Source organism: Vidua chalybeata, chromosome 26 (assembly GCF_026979565.1).
Source record: "Vidua chalybeata isolate OUT-0048 chromosome 26, bVidCha1 merged haplotype, whole genome shotgun sequence".
Lineage (NCBI taxonomy): Eukaryota > Metazoa > Chordata > Aves > Passeriformes > Viduidae > Vidua > Vidua chalybeata.
The window spans coordinates 466,841-486,951 of record NC_071555.1 but is presented as its reverse complement, the minus strand read 5'-3'; the positions used below and the strand labels follow the sequence as shown (position 1 = coordinate 486,951).

At 44.3% G+C, this 20,111-nt stretch overlaps 2 protein-coding genes across 2 annotated transcripts; both read right to left on the bottom strand.

Moving 5' to 3' along the window:
- Positions 1-1,592: 1,592 nt before the first annotated feature.
- LOC128800363 (keratin, type I cytoskeletal 23-like) lies at positions 1,593-11,946 on the bottom strand. Its single transcript, XM_053965470.1, is given in 8 exon segments — positions 1,593-2,095; positions 2,744-2,769; positions 3,452-3,672; positions 4,420-4,545; positions 4,636-4,797; positions 6,249-6,405; positions 7,756-7,838; positions 11,317-11,946. Coding segments are annotated over 8 exon segments (1,509 nt in total). The 3' UTR covers positions 1,593-1,991.
- Positions 11,947-15,285: 3,339 nt separating this feature from the next.
- LOC128800364 (keratin, type I cytoskeletal 15-like) lies at positions 15,286-20,111 on the bottom strand. Its single transcript, XM_053965471.1, has 8 exons — positions 19,526-20,111; positions 18,959-19,041; positions 18,007-18,163; positions 17,559-17,720; positions 17,296-17,421; positions 16,938-17,158; positions 16,101-16,126; positions 15,286-15,603 (listed from the first exon to the last, which is right to left on the bottom strand). The coding sequence occupies exons 1-8, from the start codon at positions 20,069-20,071 to the stop codon at positions 15,524-15,526; spliced, it is 1,401 nt and encodes a 466-aa protein (XP_053821446.1). The 5' UTR covers positions 20,072-20,111; the 3' UTR covers positions 15,286-15,523.

Here is a 20,111-nt window from a genome sequence, read left to right as displayed (position 1 = left end):
CAGGAAAGTACAGGAATTCTGCTGCCTCTTAACAGGAATTCTGCTGCCTCTTCTCCAGCACCACTCGGCCCACAGTTGAGTGTGACACAGGGCACAGGGAGCACATCTCACCTCTGCATGAGGGGACACCAGGGCAGAGTAAAGCCAGAGCATTGCTCAGGAATGTGAAATAAAGACAGGCGTGTTCCATAAGGCACTTCAATTATTTGCTTTTCCTTCTTCTTTCTTTCTTTCTTGTAGTTCAGCACAATAACCCAACACAAAGCACATACTTCCCTTTGATGTAGAAATAAGGGGCTACTTAGAAGTTTTTATAATTATTTGTGTAACAGCGATGTAAATTATTTGTGGCTCTGCTATGTAAATCTGATAAATGGGCATATCTTTAAATAACACAGAAATTTGTTCAAGAAGACCTGGGCACATTTTGTCCAGATGCTGCAAACACCAGGCCTGGCTTGTTAGATCTGGTAAGCCATACGGAAGGACACTCTTAATTAGCCAGGAGTTACTAATCCTGTATTACAAGTTTTACCCAGTTTAAAGAAACCATTAGGTAATCCATCCAATGCTTTTGGGATCTCTTTGTGCAACAAGGGTGGAGAGTTGGGGTGCAGGGGGCAAAGGGGGATCAGGATCTGGTTGGAACATGCCAGTAGCAGAACATCATACAACAGAAGTGGACTTTGTTCAGTTTAATCTGCATTTCCTTTGAGATTTCCCCTTTCCTTTGTGAGCCCTGTTTCAAAGCAAGGCAGGTAACAGGAGCCCTTTTGTGAGAGTCCATGGTGCGTGGGGATGACAGGACATGATGACAATGTCACTCATGAATGCGAGACTGCCCTGGACACGCAGATGGTGACTTTGGAATGCAAATCCCTGACACACTCATTATGTTCCATTTGGTCTCTCTTCCTTCTGCCTTACACTCTTCCTCATCTACACATCCTAATGGTATTTCTCTTTTCCTTGTCCAGATTTTATCTTTGCATAGCTCTATTGCTGTCAGGGTCTGCTGCTGACTCGGGCATTGGGCTGAGCTGAGAAATTGAGGAAACCTGAGTTTGGCTAAGGCCCTCAGCTCTCCCTGACCTTAGCATGCACTGTAAACGCCAGTCTGGCCTGACTGCAGAACCCTTCGACAGAGACAGTGACATTAATTTGAGACCAAATAACTGAGATGGTTTTTTTAATTACCTAGGTCATCAAGAAAGAATGAGTGTCTGGAAAAGTACTTAGAGGCTCTGAGGGAAAGTGTGTAAAGACAGTGCTAGAAAATTTCTCTCAAACTGAAAAATAAAGAAATGTTTCTGGGGGACTATTTTTACTAAAGTGACTTTGCAACACTCCTACTCATAATGCTGTTTCAAATGGTGACATTGATAAGTTGTGTATATGGAAGTTGAATAGTTTTGCTCATGTAAATGTCACCTGTAATTTGTGTCTCCTCTTTTCTTTTTTGTGGTCTTCCAGTATTGTCCCTCCTGAAACAATGAGGCGTTGGCTGTCCTGAGCCATGTCAGTGACGCTGCCACAGTGGACTGGGCATATGTAAGGGAAAGCAAAATCAGATATTCCAAAGACCGGAAAAATAATGCGTAAAAATTTATTGGCTGCAGTGAGGTATATGATGAGAGGCATAAGACCAGGAAAAAAGTTGAGAGATTATTCCCCTTAAATTATAGCTAATTTGCAGAGCGATAACTGAATCCCAGATGGATATTCCCGCCCTGGGGAGATGTGCAGAAGACATCTGCCACTAGCTCAGTCAGTCACTTTAATTCAACAGCTTTTTTCCAGCATTTTGGTGACTAAAAGCTCTTTAAACTACCAATGCCAGCTATACCCAGCTCTGTGTGGCACTTTGCAGTGTTAGGCGCGTTCACTACAGGATCCCTGTTCGGCACACGGGAGTCAGCCCACGGCACACTGTTCCCAGAGGGGCCGTGGGAACTGCTGCTGGGAAAGCTGCTGGTTGGCAGAGCTTTCCTTCAGGCTTGTGGGGGGAGCTCGTTGATGGTGGAGGACACCACCTCCCCGTTCACGCTGTCGTGGACAATCGCTTTGAGCTTTCGGTTGCTCAGCCCAGAATGTTCTGAAAGAAAAGAAAGTTTAATTAGCCAAGGAGCAATGCTGAGACAAGGTGATGCAGGGAAAGCCTCATTTACAGTCATTTGCCTGCTGCCTCCTCAACAAAGTTTTCTCTACATGTTTTCCTTCAAGTCAATATTTGTTACTGCTCTGTGTGAAATCTGCTGCCAGAAAGTCACCCTGGGACTGGTCCAGGTCAGGGCAAATGAATAACACAGGGAGAGCCCAGCCAATGCAAATCCAGCAGATTATCCTGGATGTCTGCAGGTCATGGCCATGCCAGAATATGAGTTTCCAGACATGCAGATTTTCAGTTTGCTCTCAAGCAAACACTGTTTTAGTCACCCAGTGGAGTCTCCTTGCCTCCTCATGTCCCAGGAAAGCTTTAGTCTGGAGCCTGAGCTGTGGCCACCATGTGACTGACAGGGCTGGGGCTCAGGCAGCCCATGGGCAGGCACAGCCCAGTGGGCTCTGCAGTGAGCCCTTCACAGCAGCCAGGAACCACTGAAATGCTTCTCAAAGGCCTGTGTGAGCCTGCTATGCACACCTTCCACAGTTCACTCAGGTGCGATGAAAATTGCTCTGAGTAAAATTTGATTGGAAATGACAGTAATTAAGAGTCACTACAGAGAACAAAGTAAGGAACTTTTACCTTTAGTTTCAGATTTTCTTGCTGTCCTGTGAAGATAATGAAATAGAAAATAATGTTACACTGATTTAAAAAAGTTATTTATCCCCTTCTCACTGTTTCTAAGGAGACCTTATCCCACTATGAAATAAAATTAAAAAAAAAAAAAAGAAGAAGGATAAAGAATGATGCTTTTATACCATGTGAGCTTTCCTTTTGGTATATACTCTCACTGGAAACATCCCTGGGCACATTCACTACCGCTCCCAGGGACAGGTGCATTGGTTCTCATGTATTTGGAGTTGCTCAGGTTGATCCCAATTTGGTTTGTGACAAATACCCTCACACTTGAGGCCACTCTGTCCTGCCTGCCTGAGAGTTTCAGTGCTAAAGGCTGCTGATCTTCCTTTTTTGACTTCATACAAATCAGATGAGAGAATAAAAATAAGGCCAGTGTTCTCCTATGCTGAGATGGCCATGCAGTGGGAGTGGAGAATTTTATTCTCTTTTAAATAAAAAGTTATATTAATTCAGGTAATCCAAATTACATGGGTACCAGTGTCTCTGTACTCTAAGTGGCTCCGGCTTTTTATTATGATCCATCACATTAAAATACCAACCCTTGATGTAGTATGGGACTCACAAGCTTTGATTAAGCATAAACAAACAAACAAATAAATAATCCAAATATGAGGACTCTCATCTGTTCCAGTCGGGGCAGCTCTGCCTTACCCGTCAGCATTCCCTTCCAGCAGCAGGCGGTATGTGGAAATTTCCTTTTCCAGGCGTGTTTTGATCCCAAGAAGAACCTTATATTGGTTATTCTGCTGCTTCATGTCGTGACGAACCTGGCTCAGCTCCTCCTCACACCTGGAGATGATCTGCTGCATGTTTTGAAGCGCAGCAGCGTAATAATTCCGTGTGTCAGCCAAGGTGTCTTCCAGCATGTGTTTCTGATGGGGCAGATAATACCAAGACTATGATTATTATTTATGTGGTAGATACAACACAGAAATACCAGCAAATTTGGTCTCTAGCTAGAAGATTGCAAAATTAAGGCTGTGGTAATTTAAACACTTATGCATTTGCATAACTATTCTTGTGAAGGCAGCAGAACCACAAAGCTGTGCCATGTGTGCATGGTGTTCATGAAAGGCAAAACTGAGTCATTTATCCCTGCCATATCCGTTCTGCTCGAAGCTCTGCTCCTGACACTGCTGTCTGTCCTGCCCGTTCTGCATGAGCTGTCCAGAATTGCTCCAAAGTCTCCAGGTCTCTGGGATGCGAGCTTTAACCTGTGTAAGGTTATGTAATAGTTGTGAAAGCTCCCCACCAATATTTTTCACACTTTTTGTAATTCATGCCTGATAACAGGGCTTGTAAATATGAACTTTGCATTCTTTGTGTTACTGTCTGTCTTCTGGACACATTTTCTTTCTAGACTTGGAGTCAGCTATCCCTTCTTCTTCTTCTCATATTTTGTCATAAGAAGAGACATTTTTCACTTTCTGGTGATGGTTGATGAATCTATTTTGCATATTTTGGCAAAGTCGAGCATGATCTGAATTCCACTTTCCGTCATGCTTTAACAACTGCAACAAAGTTATGCTGGGCTGTGGATTTAAATGGACAATTGGTCCATGACAACTTCTGAGAATACAGGGAGTTAGTGAGCAGCCCAAGATGTCTGCAGCAGATACCTTACTAATCTGTGCCTGCAGCTCAATGTCCAGGGTCTGCAAAGTTCTCCTTAGCTCCTTGATCTCGTTCTCGTTGCACTGGATCTGCTCGGGATTAGGGGTTGCTGCCAGGGACATTGCTGCACTCTGTGGAGCAGAAGCAAGAGAAAAGCTCAGACTCTGGTCAGGCAGGTACAGCCACAGGGGGCTTGGAAATGAGCAGGGACTAGCTGTTACCTGTTCTTTGTACCAGTTGTCCAGGCTTTGACGATTCTTTTCAATTATAGCCTCATAATCTTCTCTTATTTCTGCCAGAATCTTGCCTAAGTCTGCAGGAGGGGCTGCGTTTACTTTTACATTGACTTTGAAGTCTTGTGAGGAGCGATTGGCTTCCATATCCTGTTCATGTGTTAGCAGAGGGAACAAGCAAACTCATTTATGGAAGTAGAGCCACAGAAACCCAGAGAGGTTTAGGGGGGTAATTGTTATATATACATTAAGTTAACATTATTTTTAAAATTTATATATTGATAATACTCTGATATTACTTAATCCAATGACATAGTTGCTTCTGTGGCAGAACTCAATAAAAAACACTCAAAAAGATCTTTTCATAGAATGTTTCTGGAAGAAATGGACTCAATGAAGAAGCACTGACATTTTTTATTTATTTATCTATTAGAAACCCAAGACCTTGATGAAAATCTAACAGTAATTCCATCTTTCTTACCCTTTATGTTAATATTTATGGAACTATAACTAAGTTTACAGGAGAGTAATGTAAAAGTTCTATGTAATTGTTAAAGGAATAATTGGATTAAAGCATATAATTACTGTGTAAACAACATAATTACAGGACCAGTCGGGCAGGTAGGGTAACATTCCTTTCAGTGTAGCACAACCTTCTGTGCCTGGTACCATTTTCAAAGCACCCAGGCAAAGGAGCCTTTCGGGGTATGACATCATGGAATGCAGATCAGCTGGACACAGGGATGGCTCTGCTGGTCCCCTGTGTCCAAGAACTCTCCTGGGCTGGAGGGGGTCAGCCAAAGGCAGCTGCACCTACCACTGTGTGCCCCCTGTGTTTTACTCTGCGCTTTAAAAACGCACAGACACTGAGCAGGATGTTTGGTCCGGTGTTGGGTAATAACTGCAAACAACACCAGATCAAGCGAAACCAGCATGTTTCAAGCAGTGGAATTATAAATGTGGGAATAAGAGAGCACTGAGTATAGCTTTGGAGAATTCAGAGTAGTGTGGCTTTTGAGAATTATCTAATTACTATGTTTAGGATTATGCAAGAATGAGTAATTTTGCCTGACTTCACCAACCATTCTTTTTAATTTTGATCCTTCAAGAATTTGAGATCTGTTTTGCTCAGGTCAGGTTGTTATGGGTTACCTTGCTTGACTTTAGGGGGGTGGACAAAGGAGCCTAAAGAGATCCCTTCCAACCTTCAACCCCTCCTTGTTTCTGTGAGTATGGGAAATTATATATTCAGAACTGAGGAAAAAGTATCTGAGGAAAAAGTGGTGACTAAAACCCGGCAGCACTCTGTGTATTTATATCTAAGTCTTTCTGAGAACACTTCTGTCCAATATGTCAGTTATTATTAGCTGTGTATGACAGATGGGTGGGAGAGACTCCAGCAATCTGTTCTCTCTGAAACCCCAGTGTAATTGGTAAAGCAGACACAGGCTTTTTGCTTCACCTGACTCTCATTGGTGCCTCAGAAACAGGATTAGGTCCTGAATCATCAATCCCACTTAGAGATTGTGGGTTTTACTCAGTTAATTACATGGTAGTAAAGATTGGTGCAACAGGATTTTACCAAGTGGAACGTTTTCTACCTCCTCATGGTCTTTCCTCCTGAGGATGTGTTCTTCTCTCAAGCCTTCAATTTCCATTTCCAGATCTGTGGTAATAATGGTCATGCCATCGAGCTCCTTCCGCAGGTTCTCCACATCCAGCTGCACTCCCTGCCTGCGACACTTCTCGGCTTCGTATCTTTATGAGGAAAGAGAAGACACCACGTGCATGTTGAGAACTGCCCGATTCAGGCTCTTGTATAAGGAGAAATAGACTTGCTGAGTCTGTGTAGGGAACTGGACAGGACAAACAACCAAAGGAACCAATTCTGTTTCTAACATATGTTATTTAGATATTTTTAAATAGTCTTAGCAATAAAATGAGTTTTATTAGTTTGGAATTTCACTTTCCTCTCTCCCTTGTAACTTCTCCTCTATGGTAGGAAATAAAGTTTCTTTATTTCACTTCCCTTTTTGCATGTTAACATTCACCTGGTTGTGGAAGCTTTGAGCATACAAGTCTCTGAAAACACTATCAGCAAGCACTGATTGCTTTAGTTTTTCCAAAATGGTAACTTTTGAGTCCTGCAGAAAAACAAGAAAAATGTGATGGAAGCCAGTTACTAACATTCCTCTCTAACCTCTTGCAGTGTCTGTAGTGAGCCAAAGGAAGGGAGATGCTGCTGTGTCTTCCCTTGGGCATGGGAAGCACTTTCACACCTTAGCATTTCTCCCTTTAATCAGTGTTTTGTGGGCTCTATTGGTGCTTCTCCATTCACCCAATAAACTCAGTCTGAGTCCCATCCCTCAAAGTAGCTCCATGGATTCCTTTTGTGACACTATTGACTGATAATGAAATGCTGGCAGTGCTCAGGATATCCAAATTTGTCACAATATTACCAAAAGCTGAGATATTTTTTATAGCTGATCACCAACTGCTAGAAATAAGAAAATCTTCCTGATTCCTAAGAAGTCTTACTTACAGAAGTGCCAAACCCTTTCATTTGGAAAGACCTGCCTGAATGTGTTCTGTACAAACATTTTGTCTTTTTAGTTGATCTGAGAACTCTTTTTCAATGTACTGAAAATCAGACTCTGCTGGGAGTCAGTGATGCACCGGCTCAGTTACTGTGCTCAACACACGGGACTCCAAAGCAGAAGCTACACAAGGACAGGTGTTCCCTGCAGAGCTGGACAGAAGAGGTGATAAATCCAGGAAATAGATTAGGGCTGGACTGGGAAGTGCAATGCTTAGAGGGGATAATTTGTAATCCCAGATGACAGTTTTAAGTGCCTTTTGTCACTAGTATCAAGTGCCTGCTGTCAAACCTGCTCGTCAGGACCTGCACTAAGTATCATAAACAGGGTGACTCAAGGTTCTTCAGCAATCATTTGTGGGTTTTACATGCTTTTGGTTTTTTCCCCCCTATTATACATTGTTTTTATTAATCCAATATCAACAGAAAACCTCAGTAAAATCACTTCCCTATTGGATTAACAAGAAAAGGTAATGTTTAGTTTAATCCTCTTTAACCAAAGAAGAGCTTACTTGAGCCTGAAGTCTTCAGTTGCCATGTTAGCATTATCGATTTGTAAAAGGATGCTGGCATTGGTGATCTTGCTATCCTCAATCTGGAAAACAGAGAATCCAATAGGAGAGTTGGTGTTGCCATGGGGTGACAGTAAATAATCTGTGCTGGTTTAGCCTCTTTGCTGCTCAAAGGAACCATCTAAATAGTGGAATTCCCATGCTAAGGAGACCATAGGAATAAAAGCATTTCAGTTTCCTTATTCACCTAGGTGCTTTGCAAGTTTTGCCTGTTATCTTACTTTACTCTTTTTCTTACTTTTTTTGAGAGTATGAACCAGGAGGCATCATCCTATTCCTGGCCAGGTAGAGGATATGAATTTCATTACACAAACTTCATGGTCTATTATAGAATAACAGTCACTGCCTTCCTCTGGTTTTGTGACTGGATTCTGATCCTGTTCAGCATTGCTGACAAAGCTGCTTTGGGCATCTTTAGGGCAAATTTCAGTAAGAACCATTAAGCTGTGTCTGAGTATAATCAAAATACTGGAGTTAATGTTATGCTAAAAAGCTGCCTGTGCATGAACACCCTGCTGAGCTGGTGTTGTGATGCACTGTGGTGATGGTGGCAGCCACTCACTGGCAGGACCCTCAACTCACCACAGGCTTCAGCCTGGAGTTGCATGCACAATACCACTAGCATCTGGTTGTTGTGGTCCATTCAGTTATGCACCTATAACAGCTCTCAATTGACCAGCAGCATGCAGTGATTGATTCAGGTGTCTGATTTAGCTTTGGGATTTGAAAATTGCCCTAAAATGTGAAGGGTGAAGCACAATCTCATTCCTCTGGTGCACTCAGCACTTACTGGAAAGGCTCATATGTCCCTGATAACATAGAATAGCTTTTAACTATGGATCTGAATGCAAAAAGTTCAGTATTCCGTGCCAAATCTTTGAAAGAACTCCAATAGGAACTCATACATAATTATCAGGAAATCATAAATGCAGGGCATCGTGTCCTTTTCTAACACAGAGGAAAGAGAAGTGTGGTTGCCATCCCACCAGCTACCTTCCCTCAGCATCCACAGAGCAAACCAAGGGACCAAGGGACACTCTGGATATACAAAAGTCATTTACAGAGCTCTCAACACCTTGGAGTAAATTTCCCACACCTCAATGAATCACAAAAAAACAAGGAAATGACAAAATTCTCCTCAAGTGTCAAAGGTTCACCTCTGCAGTGAAGAAGAAGGTGCTGTGGAATGTTTAACTAATCTGCTAACAGACTGTGCATTCCTGCGCAATTATCCGCACCTCGGATACTGCCCTGGGACACGATCAAGGCCAGCTCAAGAGCTATAGCAATGCCCTGAATGCGTGGCTGCCTGGAATTTGGTGACAAAGAAGAGGCAATTCGTGAATGCAGCCTTATAGAATGTACAAGGCAACGAGAAAACAACATGAGTTCTTCAGCTTTGTGCCGTGTACAGAATTGCTGTGAGACTCTGTGCAATCTGAGCACTGGTCAGTGCTTTGCCCACTGCTGTGTGGCCCCAGTCACTCTGCAGCCAGAAGGGATCTTACATGTGCCACTTATCTCTTAACAGCCACATGGAATTCTTACTGCTGTGTCTCTAGTACCAGTCTGCAAACTGCCAGCTTCATTAAGAACTCACACATTATTGTATAGGAAATACACTCCCAATTCCTTCTCAAAACAGGGATTTTCCAAGAAGGCTTCCTGCACTGACTTTACCTCTCATGTCTCATGTCCTTTGTCCCATCTCCTGGAATGCTCTGTAGATCACTTTACTTATTTAGCAGCACAGGGTGTTTGAATGAGACAGTTACTTGAAGAACAGGTGCTGTTTCATTGTGTATCTGGGTTAGGATGGAGTCAGGCTGGAGCAAGGCTTTTCCCAAAACTTGTTGCTCCATCAGGCATTCATCCTGAATTCAGGTGTCCAGGAGAGTGTGGTTAAAAATGTAGAACCTAAATGATTATATACCTCCAAGTTCAGACAGGCAGCATATCATAGACATTCTGGGTTATTGGATATAGGACCCTAAATTTAGTCTAAATTTTATTGCAGGTGCTACATTAGTTTTGCCCTTTAAATTAACATTTAATTAATTTAATTATGGTTAATAATTAGATGCTATATTTTCACTCATTTTACTGGCAGACATGCTGCTAATTGCAATATTTTATAGAGAAAGTAAAAATTCTAGGTTCAGTCACTGAATTGTCACTTGTAAATGATCCTTTCCTGGCCTTTCATTCCACATCCAGGACAGCCACCAGCCTCCAGGTGTCTGTGGCCAGGGACAGCTGTTTAAGGGGTGAGTGTTAAAAATAAGCGGTTTAGGTACAACCTTCTCAAAAGTGAAGGCTTCACCCCAATCAACATCACGGTTTTATGCTTCCTGTCTTCCTAAATCTTTCTGATTTGCTAATTGCAAGTCAACCTGAACACATATATGTTCTTGATGAGCAAGTTTTTATGTCTCTTTCTGTTAAAAAGGAAAGTGCCCAAGTGCCCGGTCTGGGGATGGTGACCTTTCTTTATCCTTAAAACATAAACGGGTGATGACACTTCTGGCTCTCCATACACAGGCTGTGGTCCGAGCACCTCACCTACTGCCTGGAGGCAACACTTTTAGCTGTGAGCATGGAGTTTGATTAAGTCCTTGGCCCCAATCAGTAGAGATGTGAAGGAATACAATTTCCAAACCTTTTTTAAAAGAATTTTTCAGGATCATGAGAATGCCAAGTAATTGTATTATAAAAAGTGGAGGAAAAACGACAACATTGCTTTTGGAAGAGCTTTGGGTTTTGCCCCATATGGGTATGTAAAGTTAATTACACTGATTAGTCACACAGATTGTTACAGTGCTAAGGATGTTCATTATGAATACAGATTAATATTATGCTTAAATTTGAAGACACGTGAGTTTGGGAGATTGAAAGAGTTACTGTTGAACATTAATATTAACTACTGGCAGGAACCAGAAATTCTCCTTTTAATTATAGTGAAAACATCCACAAGGAATTTGTCACTGCTATTTTCTTAATTACAATGAAGTATTTTTCCATCTGATTACATAAGCTCATTGGTCCTAAAACTCCTGTAGTTTCATTGTCTGCTACCACAGGAATCAAAGAGCTGGAATGTCCCAGTCTGTCTGGAGACAGCGGCAGGAGAGGGGCAGGCTCTGCACTCCTCCTGCTTTGTAATTTGCTCAAGACCTGTGCAGTCAAAAAGACCAAGTTCTGCCAGCCGCAGTTACTCAAACCCCAGTTTCAGTACAGAAAGGAACACTTGGCAGCACACGGATCTCTTTATTCTGCCACTCTCTGCAGAATCCCCCTCGCCCCCTTCCAGCCTTTCTTGTGCCCAGTCTCCTCCTTGTGAACACAAAGAATGTTTATGCCCAGGTCCTGGAACTACCTTCCTGAGGATTTCTAACATTTCAAAGGTTTTATTTAACTTCTTTAAAGGAAAGCCATCAGCATAAAGGAGAACCCCAATTCCTTAGAGGAGTACAGAATGACACAGTCCCAGCTCTGACTTACCTGTCTTTGCATGTCAGTGACGTTTTGCTCGTACTGGTTGAAGTCATGCCTCTTTCCATGAGACTTTGTCCTGTGCCACTCTAGGATGCAGCTCTCCAGCTGAGCATTGGCTGCTTCTAAGGCACGGACCTTGTCCAGGTAGGCAGCCAAGCGCTCATTCAGGTTCTGCATAGTCTGTTTCTCATTCCCACCCAGGAAGATGCTTTCCCCATAGTGCTCGCCGAAGCCTCCCCAGGGTGCCCCTCCTGCAGCCAGCCAGAAGGGTCTGGCGGAGGAGAAGGAGGGATGTGTGCTGCTGGCACCACCATCTGCACTTGATGCTCTGTAAGAAGTTCCTTGCTGGGCCAAACCACACCCTGAACTACCCCTGAGGGACCCAGAAAAAAGCTGGAAAGGGCCTTGGCTCGTGCTCATGCTTAGCTCTGTATGAATCGAACCCCAGGTTTGTCTGCCTAGCACTGAGCAGCCTCTTCGCCTTCCCTGAGCAGCTTTATGCCTTTTCCTGTGGGAGTTTCCCTTCGATGAATGACTACAGCAACAAGATTGTGTCATCACGAAACGTGCTTCCTCTTGGTCAATTCTGAAGCGTTTATGAGCCTGCATGCTGTTGTTGTTTGGAATCAGCTACATACTGGGTTGCTTTCCTTTTGCTTGTTTGGTTTTTTTTTTCTTTTTCTTTTCATATGATAATAGTGAGGTGTGGCCAAAATCCGTAGGTGTGGAACAGGATCAGCTCTGCCTCAGACTTCTCTCTAACCCTGTAGTTAGTATGTTATGTTTTCCTGCTCATGAAGGGAATAAATGGGAAGCTGGGGCAGGGATGGGGCTATGCAGATACTTTCTGTGGTAATTCTCAGGCTGTAGAATTACAGCAGCCCGTGGATCCTCAAACCTGTGGATTCTCAAGTGCAGTGTGTCCTATCAGCCGTCAAACAGCTTAGTGACCAAACAACTTCAGCCTGTGGGAGACATGAGACTTTCATGAAGTCATCCAGATTCTAAACTAAAAAAACCCCTCCAGTCCACAGTCAGTAGTGCCCAGCTGTTCCCTTCAGCTGCCCATTTCCAGGGGAAATATATGAGAATTAGATACCTTTATACTGATTTTCTAATAATTTGAGGTGCAGTCCTGTTTCAGTGGTTTTGTCTCAATAGGCAGCAGTGCAAAGATGTCTTGCTGTTCCCAGCATTAATACTATTAAGATATTTATCTTAGCTATAGAACATACTTACACTATGAGTTTGTAACAGCACTCAAAAGATTCAAATGATTATTTAAAGCTACCAGCCCTAAAAATTGAACTGGCAGTCATGCAGGAATAGTCTTTCTCAAAAGTCTCAGTAACTTTCTGCCAAACTGTGTCATCCACCAGGGAAAGGCGCAGTGTGGCTGTTGCAGATTGTCCTATTCTTCATGCTGGTAAGGGGCGTAGACTGGGGAGTGGTCCTCTGGCAACTGGGGGGTTTAGTGGGTTTGCCTTGTCTTGTTCTAGTCCATGACTGAGGGATGAGATAAAGGAGGAAGATTTGGGAAGAGGCATGAAGCTGAGTGGGAACAGGCTCTCCCAGAGAGCTGCAGCTGGCTTCCTTACCTAGGTGAAGGCTAAACCCCTTCCCCAGGGTCTGTCCTGGCCCTGCTGCTCGTCCTGACTAGTGAGCTCAGGGAGACCGCATGGAGCAGAGTTAAACTGTTCTGGGAGAAACAGGAAGGGATGTGTTTTTCCCTGTTTGTTTCATTTGGAACGCTGCAGCAATAAGGAATTGTTGCACTCCAGCTTCCCTGGTACCTCCTGGCCTCATTCCTGACGGAGCAGGATTCGGGCTCCTCCTTGCGGCTCGGGCTTGGCTCTGCTCAGCACCTGCTCCTTTCCTTTTCCCCAGCTCCCTGTACATTGAACACACACTCTTCTTCCTTCTTCAGATACTTCCTTCTGTAGAAATCCTGTCATTCCTAACTATTTGTGAAAAGAAATCACTGAAAATTGGGTTTTCCAGTTAGTACAAGGTTTGGCTCTCCCCAGATATTCTGGTTATAGCCACTATCCATAGCTGCGGTCTGGAGTCAGTCCTGCTGCTGGGGAAGGGGATGAGCTTGAAGCATCAGACAAAAACTGAGGGTCTAACTTGAAAAAAAAATCCAAATTATAATAGCACTGATGACATCCTGCAGATCTCACCAGAGATCAATTTCAGATTGAATTTTCAGGTTGCCAAGCTGGTGGTCTATGACCCATCACACTGAGATGGAATTACACAGGGATGTACAGAATAGAATGTGAAAAAAAATGAATTCTCTGTTTCACCTGAAATTCTCCATGGCATTCCCACCCTGCCTGGCAGAGAGGCTGGCAATGTGGGAGACCACAGAGTCTCAGTCCTGAGAATATAATGGAATTAGCACATAATGAAAACCAGAATTGTATTTTCTCTTGCAATTAATCCAAAGTACAGGTGATCTGGGACATGCTTCTCCTGAAGCTCAGCCTTTCCAAACTGAAAAAGGTGCCACACAGTTTTGACCCACACATGTTGAGGATCGATGAAAAAGACCAAAGAACTTACTTCAAAATCTGACGTGACTCTTTGTCAGGCTGCAGTGCTGAATTTGGCTTTAGTCACTTCTTTAATCCAGAGCAGGGAACGGAAGTGACACTCGGAGTAAGGAAAGAAACTGTTGTCAGCAGATGGCAGCCTTGGATGGGGCCTGCTCTGCTCCCTGGGAGATGCGTGCTGCTCTGCAGTCCCGGATTGCTTCATCTGGGAATTGTGGGTGTCTTACTGAATTGGAACATGGGAAGCGAACTGAGCTGAATTTCGAGGCTGCAGTTTAAATACAGGCAGAATAATTTGACAACTACATTGTACAGGTCAGTGTCCTGCAACAATCACTGACTGATTCAACTCCATCTGGAATACAAATGGATGGAGAGCTGCCTGTGCTGTAGGAATTCCCTCTCTTGCTGTTTGAATGATACAAGCAATAGAGTGATACAAACAACCTAGGTTTTGGGTCAGGAAAAAATATCATTTATGCAATTCAGTTTTCCTCCCTAGTGGATTGTGAAGTCACTTTGCTGCAGTTTACCAGAACCTCTTCCAAACTCCTTCCACTGGGAATGCCAGCAGGATGTGCATTTCTTACCAGCAGCACCAATAATCTCATGGCCAAACTGGTGATGCCAGCAGTGTATCTTTCTTTTTCTTAAATGTCAGAAAATAGAAGACACAAAAATAGTGTCTCTAAGGAGCTTGGATGTTATTCTAGAAATTATATCATTTTTGCAGGTACTATAATGTGGATTGAATGTCCAGTGATGGGGCTAAGGACACCTTTTTCAAACATGTTATGTGAGCAAAGTACAGTGCTTAGGTAGCTGCTTTTTTGTGCTTCTAGGATTCACCAGGCTCTTAAAGATTTATCAGCATCTCTTCAGTTCCACTGGTGGGGGATTTGTAGCTGGGGGAAGGTGGTGTGGCTAAAACTGCAGGCACAGCAGTGACACGGGCTGGGGATGTTCTTCCTGATGGATGAAAACCAAAGTAGTTGCAGCAAACTCTGAGCAATTCATTTCACCTGGACTGTGCCTGATGCTTCCTTAGGAGCTGAAGGAATTTGCGTTGGTGCTGCAGGCAGTACAGGAACACAAATATATGCAGTTTTTTCAGAGATGCATTTTATTTGTGCATGGATTGTAGCCCTGTTGTGCTCTTGGAATTAAGAACAAAGATCTTAAGGATTTTTTATGTTATCTTCTCTGTTTTTAACTGATATCAGCTCCAGGTGGCTGGCAGAATCTAATGGCACTTTATCTGTCCAGTCATCACCATCTTTATTATTATTTTTAAGGTTATTATTGTTATTGCTGTTGTTATTCCCAGAGTATCCCCTGGCTGGGTTCCAGCAGGCCATGCTGGGAGGGCCTGTGGGCTGTGTGGCACAATGGCTTCAAATAACACCATTAGACTGAATTTATTTGCAGAAGCAGAACAGAAACTTTATTGTTAGGATACAATAGAGCACCAGCAGAAAACAGGCTTGGCATCTCTGACCCAGCGAGCCAATGCTCATGTACAAAGGCAGAGCAAATCTAAGGAAAGACATTCTTGGATACATTCTTGTGATTTGGGAAAGTGAAAGGCTCTTTATCTCAGCATTGGCCAGTGTGGAGGCTGCACAGGGTCCACATGGAGCTTTGGTATTTCTTTATTAGAATCTCTTGTCACGGGTAGAACCAGATCTTGCATCTTCTTCCGCGCCAGAGCGACCTCTTCCACTGCTCCCAAATGCTGTTGTAGGGGGAATAAAAAAATTAAATAGGGAACAAAAAACCACTAAGGCCCTGCCAAGACCCTGAGGAGCTGAACTATGAGGTCGTGTTTGTTTGTTTCCTCACAAGATCTTTTACATATCAAAGGCAGAACTGCCTTTACATCTTATCCACTTTCCCTCCTGGTCCTCATCCAGAAAACCTTAGGAGTGCACATCAGACATGGATTTGGAAGCATCTTGTATGTTATGTGAATCAGCAGAGGAATGACTCTTTGGGACATTTGGGTATTTTAGAATCCCATGAGGAGTTCATGCAATCATTTTGGAAATCTACTGGTTTCAAAAATGCACATAAAATAAAGTACTATATTTTTATCTCTACATGACACAGAACATGCTCATTGTGGGGAGAATGGAATCTGTGGTAGTAAGAAGAAATCTGAACCTAAAAGGTTTATTTAATCCTATTTTGCCTATTCATTTCAGCCCCTCATTAAATAAAAATATTTCTTACCATCCTTGGGGTTCAGTCCTGACAACCTGTAGAAAAGAAATATTTGATTAATGACTGTTCCTGACCCTGTTCCCTGAAACTATTGAACCATTTAGGAATTTATGTGGATAGCCAGGATTTCACACAGCTGCTCTCAATGGCTGGTTCTGAGGTGTGTTGTTACTAGAGGTGGTGCTAAGGTGCTTTCAGCTTTGAAATCCACCCCTATGTACTTGAAAGGGAATGGGAACAGTGGTCAGACCAGTTCCTTGTCCTGAGGTGTCTCCTTATACTGCTCCTCTCCTCAAAATGCCTCTTCTAGAAACTACATAAAGAGCTGATTCCTCCTCAGAAATCAAAAGTAATTCAATGTATAGATCAGATATGAGAAATGGGCATGAAAATGTAGATTTTACTGAAGTAAGCTGGAGTCAGTTCCAGGCTCTTTTCTAGCTGGGGATACTGGTGTGTGAGGATGAATATTTTCACCTCTGTGCACAAATGGAGAAAACCAGGAAATACTGGGAGCAGGTTTTTATAGGTTGTCTCAGGCTGAAGGCTCTAATTCCAGTGCAACCAGAGGATTAAGTGAGATATATATATGGGGCCTGATGCCTTTTGTAATTCATCACGGTCAAAATGGTGACATATGTATTTTCAAATCCTCCACACCACCAATGTACAGATTTAGTTGGAGTTATGGCAGTGCCGGGGGCTTTGCCGGGCACCTGCTTTGCCAGTGCTCCAAAGGCTGCGTGTGCAGGGAGCGTGACTGAGCACTCCGGAGCCAGCCCGGCCGCCCCAGCTGCCGCTGTGTGGTTTTACCCCTACTGCTCCTCGGGGGCGACAGTGACGTACTGCGAGTCCTGGCCCTCCAGCAGGTGTCGGTACGTGGCGATCTCCTGCTCCAGGCGGCTCTTGATGTCCATGAGCATTTTGTACTCCTGGTTCTGGCGCTCCATGTCGCAGCGCAGTTCGGCCAGCTGCTCCTCCACGCCCGTGATGAGGACCTGGATCTGAGCCAGCTGTGCGCAGTATCGGCCTTCCGTGTCCCGCAGGTTGGCCTCCAGCCCAGCTTTCTAAAGTGCAGTAATGTCAGAACAGGTCAGAATGAAGTTTGTCCCACGGAGGGGGAGTCGAGGAGAGGTGAGACAGCGAGGGAGGAAGGGGACAGTGTGAGGCAGTGCCTCATGGTGTGCTTGGGGCAGCTCCATACCATGCTGAGCTGCGACTGGAGCTCGATCTCCAGGCCCTGCAGGGTGCGGCGCAGTTCTGTGATCTCTGTCTTGCCAGTCTGTATCTGCTGGGTGTGGGTGGCAACTTCACGGTTCAGCTCATCAGTCTGAAAGGAAAAACAACTGTAAAATCACATACAAATGTATAAAAAAATCAATAATTTTGAGAAAGGGAGGTAGGGACCTGCCAGGGCAGTAATGCTGAGGCAGTGCATTGCTGTGCTGTTCATTGGTGTGACCGTACCTGAGTGAAGAACCAAGCCTCAGCATCCTTACGGTTCTTCTCAGCCAGAGCTTCATACTGTTCCCTCATCTCAGCGAGAACTCTGGTCAGGTCGATGCCAGGAGCAGCATCCATTTCCACGTTGACTGTTCCACTCAGCTGGTTCGAGTACTCTTTCATTTCCTGCGTGGGCAGCAGAGAGAGGACACAAAATGATCAGCCTCTCTCATCTCACACTGCTCCTGCCCCCAGCAATCCCTGCTGTGGTACACAGTACCTGTGCTATCAAGTATCACAGATGGAACACACATAAAACATTTATCACATTTACTCTCTCGTTGCAACAGCTTCCCTATCTCTGTGTACTCATAAAGGACACACGTATTTACATGTAACTTACAAGTATGTTTCATTTACAAGAGATAAATTCCAAAGGGGAGTGATCTCTGTGCACTGCCAGGACTCTCACCTCCTCGTGGTTCTTCTTCAGATAAGCCAGCTCCTCCTTCAGGTTCTCAATCTGCATCTCCAGGTCGGCTCTGGACAGGGTCAGCTCGTCCAGGACCCGGCGCAGGCCGTTGATGTCGGACTCCACGCTCTGGCGCAGGAACAGCTCATTCTCATACCTGCAGTTCAAGGGAGAAACAAGCACTGGAACGTCTCCGAGTTTGTATTCGATAGAGCTATAAAATGATCACATATGGGAGGAACAGTGGACTGTAGATGATACCGATTTAGAAGTGTAAAAGCAGTAAAGCTGTTTTTTTCCAATATCCAGCTATGGCATAAGGAAGCACAGACAAAGCCGTATGATTTTGTTCTTGAGGAGGACACGACATTTCACCTTGCAGAACCTAATACTGACTATCAGCATCAATAGAAACATTGTCACACAGGACAGGAGTTTTGCAGTGTCCTCCCAGATTTGTACAGGAAAGCACAGGTGGGGCAGGGCTGCCGGGGATGCAGGAGGGAAAACAGAAACCTGCAGGTGCATTGCTGCAGGGAAGGCAGCTGCACATGGACCTTTATCATCTGATGTACTGCTGAGCCTGGAAAAGCCCCACCTGACTCTAAATTTCGGACTCCAGCAGAGGAATGCTGAAGCCCCACAGCAATCTCTTCCTGCCACTCAGTTCCTTCTACATGAAAATCCCACCTATTCCTGTCTTCTTTCCCCTGTGATTCAGACTAGTAAAAATATTTGAGTGTCACCAAAAAATGAAGACACGGGCTATAACTGATCATGCAAACAGCTCAGTGATCTGAATGCTGTGTTCTGTCAGGTTTATGCTCTGAATTGGTCCTTCATCAATGGATTCTGCTTGCCAGGATGTTTTGTATCTGAAGTTACTAAAGAAAAAACTGTTTTGAGAGAGTGACAAGTAGAGTGAAGACAAATGTGCTCCAGGTGAACTTACTTCAGTCTAAAGTCATCAGCAGCCAGCCTGGCGTTGTCAATCTCCAAAATGACCCGGGAATTGTCAATGGTAGCAGCAAGGATCTGGCAATTGGAAACATGGAGAAAAATTCCTGTGAATAATGGTAAAATATCTGATCCACATTCCATGAGCAAACCAGAGGGCTGTGATACTCTGTGCAACATGGATTAGAACCATAATAGGGAAATGTGTTTGTACTACACCTGATCTTATCTGCAGCCAGGTGAATTATCTTTCCAGCCTTTGAGGCCTACCTGTCACATTCTTTACTATTTGATTCCTGAATAAATATATTGATAATTCTAAACACATTTTGCTAACTTTTACTGCAGTCATTTTAATTTCAACAAACATCACATTGTCAGGACAAGATATTTGTTGTTTAAATTGAGAAGAGGCTACTCTATTCTGCTAGAACGCTCAGGACCTCAATGTATTTGGGATGAGGAATTAACTACTTCTTTTGTAATTATTTTGAAGACATGGAACATGCAGTTCCATAATTCTCTTGCCTTCTTATAATTCCTCTACATATGAATGTCATACCTTGTCTCGGAGATCTTCAATTATCTTGTAGTAATTGCTGTAGTCACGGGCGGGGCTGGTGGGAGCTTGTTTCTTATACCAGTCTCGGATTTTCACTTCTAAATCTGAATTGGCCTCTTCCAGGGCTCGTACCTTGTCCAGGTACGAAGCCAGCCGGTCATTCAGGTTCTGCATAGTTATCTTCTCATTGCCAGAGAGGAGGCCATCGCCGCCAACAAAGCCACCACCAAAGTCAAATCCTCCACCAAAGCCAGCGCCGCCGCCAAAGCCAGAGCCCCCTCCAAAGCCTGAGCCCCCTCCAAAGCCGCAGACTGCCCCCCCCCCAAAGCCTCCTCCATAGCCCCCACCAAAGCCGCAGGCTCCTCCTGAAGAGGAGACGTACCTGGCCGAGGAGATGGAGACACCCCGGCCGCCGGAGCCGCCGTGGATGCTCGGGGCCCGGCGGGTGCCCCCGACGCGCACCGAGGACAGGCGAGAGCTGCTGGCCCCGGCGCCCCCAAAGCCACCCCCGTAGGTGGAGGAAGAGCTCACGAAGGAAGTGGCCATGGCTGAGGCAAGAGAAGGAGCAAAGGTCAGTTATGCAGCC